General features: G+C 49.2%; 1 protein-coding gene across 1 annotated transcript in view; it reads left to right on the forward strand.

Annotated features, from left to right (window-relative positions):
* The window catches only part of BMP1 (bone morphogenetic protein 1), a 46776-nt gene that overhangs the window by 18083 nt on the left and 21957 nt on the right, over positions 1–6736 (forward strand). Inside the window, exon 9 of the mRNA XM_011968846.1 lies at positions 4804–4906. Within this exon, the coding sequence (XP_011824236.1) occupies positions 4804–4906 (103 nt within the window). The remainder of the gene's footprint in view (positions 1–4803; positions 4907–6736) is intronic.

The raw sequence follows: 6736 nt of genomic DNA on the forward strand, positions 1-6736 counted from the left end.
CCCAAAGTGCTGGGATTACAGGCTTGAGCCACCGCGCCCGGCCCCGTAATCTTTTTAAATGAAGAAATCCTGGTCCACTTCCCCAGGAACCCTATTTCTCTCTAATTCCAGGATTCTTGTCTTAACCATTCCAAACACCAAAAAATCTTAAGCAAACTTCATTCTACTAGCAAAGTTAACATTTATTGAGTGCTTACTCTGCGTTGGGCACTTGTAAATTTTACACATATACGAATTGAACTCCCCTAAGTCCTGGGAGGCAGATCGTATCGTCATTACCCTCTTATAAATAAGGACATGGAGGCACAGAGGAACTGGTTGATGGGCCTAAAGATCATGCAGCTAGGTCAGATTGAAGCCGGACAGTGAGTCACCAAGGGGCAAGATGCTTAACTGGCACGCTGTGGCCAGAAGTGAGGTGTCCTATTACTTCTCCCCTGCCAGCATGCAGCAAGCTTGAGGAGTATTCCCCATATTCAGGAGACTCTGCACCCCATATTGAATCCTCCCAACTCCCCAGTGAAGCCATTATGATCATTTCCAGTTTGGGGGGTTTTTTTGTTTTGTTTTGTTTTTTCTGAGACAGAGTTGCTCTGTTCATGGCTCATGTGATCATGGCTCATTCCAGCCTGGACCTCCCCGGCTCAAGTGATCCTCCCACCTCCACCTCCCGAGTAGCTGGGACCACTGGCATGTGCCATCATGCCCAGCAAGTTTTTAAATTTTTTTGTAGAGATGAGGTCTCACTATATTGCTCAGGCTGGTCTCAAACTCCCAGGCTCAAGCAATCCTTCCACTTCAGCCACCCAAAGTGCTGGGATTACAGGCATGAGCCACCGCACCCGGCCCCATCTCAATTTCAGACAAAAACACTGAGGCTTAAGGAAGCCGAGCCACAGGCCCAAGTCACCAGCCCGGAAGCGGTGGGGCTGGCCAGGTTTTCTCTGGCAAAGGGCTTTGCCCCTGCCACCACAGCACAGCTGTTTCCACACGACAGAAGCCAATACAACTCTTAATTTGACACATCCAGTCTCAATATAGCCATCACTGGGCCTCTCTGTAGCATGCCTCTCTCGGCCAACGCAGGTTTCTTCCTCCTGAGTGATGTGACCTCTGGTTCCTCCTGCTTCTTTGGAGGTCTCGGGTGGGCCCTCTGGGGTTCTGCCGGCTGGGCGTGGTTTCTTCCTCAGCAGCTTTGACATCATCCTCTCCAGACACAGCCAAGGCTGCTTCTAAGGATGAAGGAAAGCGGCGCTTGTCCTCAGCACAGCTGCTGAGCAGAACTGCTTGGCAAGCCCAGGGAGGCCACGTGGAGGAGTGGTGGAGGGTGTGAGTCAGGAGCCAGAGCGCCCTCACTCGGCCCTCTGCATCCCTTCTTCCATCCAGCAACTCCTTTGTTTTTGTTGTTTGTTAGATATACAAATAACATATGCACACCGTAAACAAACTTTTTGAACAATCTAGAAATGTGTAAAATAACAAGTGAATTTTCTCCTCTAGACCCTCCTCTAGATCCCACTCCTCAGAGGTGACTAAGCACTGGGAACACTTTCTGGTGTCTCCTTCCAGACCCTTCTAGGTATACACATGCATGTAAGCATGGATGTGTATATATGTATGTATACATATACAAGACAAAAAGGAATTGTATGCACACGTATATGGTCTTTTGCAATATACCTTGCACTCAGCAATGAATTGTGCCCGCCGTTCCGTGCCAGCACTCAGCCATTTTTATGGCTGCTTAGAATGCCATTGTCTTGATTTATCTCAATTTAATTATTCATTTGCCCCCTGCAGATCTCTATTGATGGATATATATAGATATATAGATATATAGATGCACATACACACACATACATATATACTATATATCTTATATATTATATAATACATATTTTTAATATATATATAAAATAAAACCAAATTTCCATTCAGTGAGCCAGCACAATCTTGGCTCACTGGAGCCTCAGCCTCCTAGGCTCAGGTGATCCTCCCACTTCAGCCTTCCTAGTAGCTGGAACTACAGACACATGCCACCATAGCTGGCTAATTTTTTAATTTTTGTAGAGATGGGGTCTCACTATGTTGCCCAGGCTGGTCTCAAACTCCTGGACTCAAGCGATCCCCTTGCCTCGGCCTCCCAAAGTGCTCGGTTACAGGTGTGAGCTACCATGCCTTGTCCACATTTGATCATTTTCTAAAAAGTTAAAAGATTAGGTAATGAGACACCATCTACTCCCTTGCAGGAGCTAGAACAGACTTGCATCTTCAGAGTTTCAAAATGCCAGGACTTATAATAGTAACAATAACTTTTGATGATGATAATAATAACCAAGAGTAATATATAGTGTGCTTTATTTTATTTTGTATTTTTTTCGAGACAGAGTCTTGCTCTGTCACCCAGGCTGGAGTGCAACGGCACGATCTAGGCTCACTTCAACCTCCGCCTCCTGGGTTCAAGTGATTCTCCTGCCTCAGCCTCCCAAGTAGCTAGGATTACAGGTGCATGCCACCACACCTGGCTAATTTTTTTGTATTTTTAGTAGAGATGGGGTTTCACCATGTTGGCCAGGCTGGTCTTAAACTCCTGACTTCAAGTGATTCATCTGCCTTGGCCTCCCAATGTGTTGGGATTACAGGAGTGAGCCACCACGCTCGGCCTATAGTGTACTTTTCAAAAACATGATCTTACTCAATTATATCACAGAATACCACAATTAATAAGAGACCCCCAAATAAATATACTTAAACTCATGTAAGTTTTATTTTTTATTTTTTTTTTGAGGCGGAGTCTCGCTCTGTCGCCCAGGCTGGAGTGCAGTGGCGCGATCTCAGCTCACTGCAAGCTCTACCTCCCGGGTTCACGCCATTCTCCTGCCTCAGCCTCCCGAGTAGCTGGGACTACAGGCACCCGCTGCCACGCCCAGCTAATTTTTTTTGTATTTTTAGTAGAGACGGGGTTTCACCATGTTAGCCAGGATGATCTCGATCTCTTGACCTCATGGTCTGCCCGCCTCCGCCTCCCAAAGTGCTGGGATTACAGGCGTGAGCCACCGCGTCCGGCCTTCTTGTAAGAATTTTTTAAAAAGAATAGAAGAAAAAGGATGGGCTGTGGAGCTAAACTGGGTAAGGAGAGAGAATAGATGGGGGTGACCGGCAGTGGCATTGCCCTGGGTGCAGTGGCTTGAAGGTCGCAGTGATGAGAACTGAGGGAAAGACTGGGAACTGAATGGAGAGTGAAGCCCTAGAAACTGAGATTGTAGAGGGGCAGACAATTCTTGATGAAGCCGGCCTGCACGGTGTGACGTGTTGGTGTGTGGTCGGGAAGGTGTAGAGAGGTGGAGAGAGGAGGTCGCAGAACTGAGCGGCCAAGAAATGGGAAGGGTCCTCTAGGCGGATATTGGAATCACCAGGTATTCTGATAGGGCCCATGTCAGAGTGACCGGGAGCCAGGAGCTCCTCCCCAACTAGCCAGTTGATCCTGGCTACAGACAGCAATTGTCAGTGCCCACCTTGGAGTCTTTCTCATCCTGGCCTCCACTCTGCCTCTGACTCTCCAAGAAGGTACAAGGGAGGCAGACTGTCCCCTTCTCTAGTGGAGAACCCAGCTCTCCCAGAGCGGGAGAGCCCTGAGACCATCGAGTGTTCGCTGCACTGGTCTCGCAGGTCATGGCGAACACATCCCTGGAATCCCTACTTGTTGGAACTCTGAATACCCGACAGGCTTTGGGCCCACTCTGGAACCTACCGAGGAAGTGGTTTCCCCCTGGAAATGGAGGGAAACCATTAAACTCTCTACCTGTTAAAATGCCCATCTGCTAAAGAGAATTGGTACTCACCAAGGTGTAACATTCCTCCAGTAGCGAGCGAGCGTTTCCTGAGCTCGGAGGCTGAAGTGAGGTGCTCAGGACAGACAGTGCCTGTGCCTTGGAAGTGTGATGTCAGGGTAGGGACTGTTCTCCCCATTGCACGCAGGACATAGCAGAGGCTCAGAGGTTATGTGGTTTGCTTGATAACTCACAGCAGGAAATGCAGAGTGGAGATTCACACCCAGGCTGTTGTGACTGGGGTCTGAGCTTTCTCATGCGTATGTCTCATCCCTCCCTAAGCCCAGAGCTCCTTGAGGACAGGGACAGATTCAGATCTGGTGTCCTCTCAGCAGTTAGTGTATCCCCCTGCCCAGAATCAGCCCTCAATAAATGATGGGGCCGGGCGCAGTGACGCACTCCTGTAATCCCAGCACTTTGGGAGGCTCAGGTGGGAGGATAGCTTGAGCCTGGGAGGTGGAGGCTGCAGTGAGCTGTGATTGTACCATTGCACTCCAGCCTGGGTGACAAAGCAAGACCCTGACTCAAAAAAAATAAAATAAAATAAAAAGTGATGATTAGTGACTCAGCCCTTCTTTCCCCCTGCCTCTCCTCTTGGGACCCTTCGTCCCTACTTCAGACCCCTCAGTATCCTCATGCAGCCCTTGGCCCTTCCTACCGCTGTGGAGACCAGTTCCTCTTAAAGGTGTTGTGGGTTGTGTTATCTAATTGACTATGAAGAGAGCTGGAGCCAGGGGTTCTACCCAAAGTGATGGCTGCTCCTCCTTCTGGACCTTCTGGGAAGAAAGCTGACCATACGCAGACTACTGTGGAGGAGGGGCGGTTCTGTGCCAGCAGCTCCTTTCGGGAGCCCGTTAGCTCTCACCCAGGGTGACCTGCCTCGCGTAAGGCAGGCGGTGGTCATCATGGGGCTGGCAGAGGGCCGGTGCAATGTTCAGGACAGCTTAACCCTCTTCCTCCCCTGTTGCCCTAGATCATCCTGAACTTCACATCCCTGGACCTGTACCGCAGCCGCCTGTGCTGGTACGACTACGTGGAGGTCCGAGATGGCTTCTGGAGGAAGGCGCCCCTCCGAGGTAACAGCACCGGCCACCCCATGCCCCCTCCATGCTGATTCCCTCTCTGAACCACCCTCATCACACTCTTCATCTCCCTCCAGGGCCCAACACTGGCCGGGGATGACATCCCGGTGTGGGAGCCAGGAGTCCTGGCATCATTAGTCCCAGCTAGCTGCGTTGCTCACTTGCTGTGTGACTTTAGACAAGTGCTGTCCTCGATCTGGACTTCAGAGTCCCCAATGCAGGCTTCTGGGCCTCCCTGTGAAGTCGGCTGTCACCCAGTGGGTGCAAGGAGTCATCAGAATTGACTGAGAGACAGACAGGCTGTTCTGTGCATCCCCGTGGCCCCAGGCTCTCTTCCTCATCTGGGCACTTTCAGAGGCTCCACTATTTTTTTTCTGTCTGCCCTTCTGGTTTTTGAGTGCCCACAGTGCAGCCTGGCTCAAAAGAGAGTCATCATAACCCGCCAGCCCATCTCCTAACTCACTCACTGCCGAGGGCTGCACAGTGGGCGCCGTGGCCCAATCTTGTTTGCATAGGATAGTTTGTCCCGAGGAGGGTAGGGGGCAGGAGGTGAGTCAGTGGGAATAAGTGGGTCAGAAGCACAGAACAGAAGGTGCTTTAATGAACCTAGAATTAGGGCAAAGGGAGGCAGGTGATCCTAGAGGGTATTTGCAGCAAGCCCGAGGAGCTGTATGAATCTCCTCCTAGCTGGACATGATCATAAGGAGCTCAGGACCACTCTGTGGGCAACAGAACCTCTTCTCCTCAGCCTGTGCCTAAAACAGCCAGACAGATCTTGCTAACCTCTATTTTCGCCCCAGTTTCCGATATTTAAATATTTCTTTTTGGTCACTCAAAGCAGCTGGCCTTACAACACTTCCTCTCGCAGACGTGTTAGTGTTTTTCCAAGATGGGAGTTTCTTTTTCATAACTTACATTCCTGGGCCAGCACCCTCTGTCCCTTGCTGAATGTTGGGAAACACCGGCCTTATTAGGAACACACAACTCATTCCTAGTTGATTCTTGACTACAAAGAATTCCACAGATGGCCGACCTCATCCACTTATGTTGATTCTTACTCATTTTTATTTCAAAGTGGACATTTTCTGACCTAGTCCCCAGATTCTGGGATTTATTTAGGGTCCTGGGGCATCCCTTGCATTTGAACAAATAAAAGCATGTCTGTGAGGGCAGTTTGTAATGTGTAAAGAAAACCATGTTTATTTCTGATCGTATTTCTGATTTTATTTCTGATTTGGTCTCTTCTTTGCATAGAGACCAAATAAGAAAAGGTAAATATGATGGTAATATGCTCTTTAGAAAGGTAAATAGAACACATATATAGTTGGACATTATAAAGATCTACCTTGGCCAGACATGGTGGCTCACACCTGAAATCCCAGCACTCTGGGAAGCCAAGGTGGGTGGATCACCTGAGGTCAGGAGTTCGAGACCAGCCTGGCCAACATGGCAAAACCTCATCTCTACTAAAAATATGAAAATTAGCTGGGCATGGTGGCAGATGCCTGTAGTCCCAGCTACTTGGGAGGCTGAGGCAGGAGAATTTCTTGAATCTAGGAGGCAGAGGTTATAGTGAGCCGAGATTGCACCACTGCACTCCAGCCTAGGTGACAGAGCGAGACTCCATCTCAAAAAAATAAAATAAGATAAAATGAAAAATAAAGATCTACCTTTCCTCTTAGAAATAGACTCATATCCTATCCCTCAAGTGGTCTCTGGCTCTCCAAAGCCAAGCTGGACCTTGGACCAGACAGAAGCCAACCGGAGGGTGTACAGTCTTGAGAATGTGTGAAGTAGGGTGGCCACAGATCAGGGCCCAAGCAC

Source organism: Mandrillus leucophaeus, unplaced genomic scaffold (assembly GCF_000951045.1).
Source record: "Mandrillus leucophaeus isolate KB7577 unplaced genomic scaffold, Mleu.le_1.0 Scaffold86, whole genome shotgun sequence".
Classification (NCBI taxonomy): Eukaryota; Metazoa; Chordata; class Mammalia; order Primates; family Cercopithecidae; genus Mandrillus; species Mandrillus leucophaeus.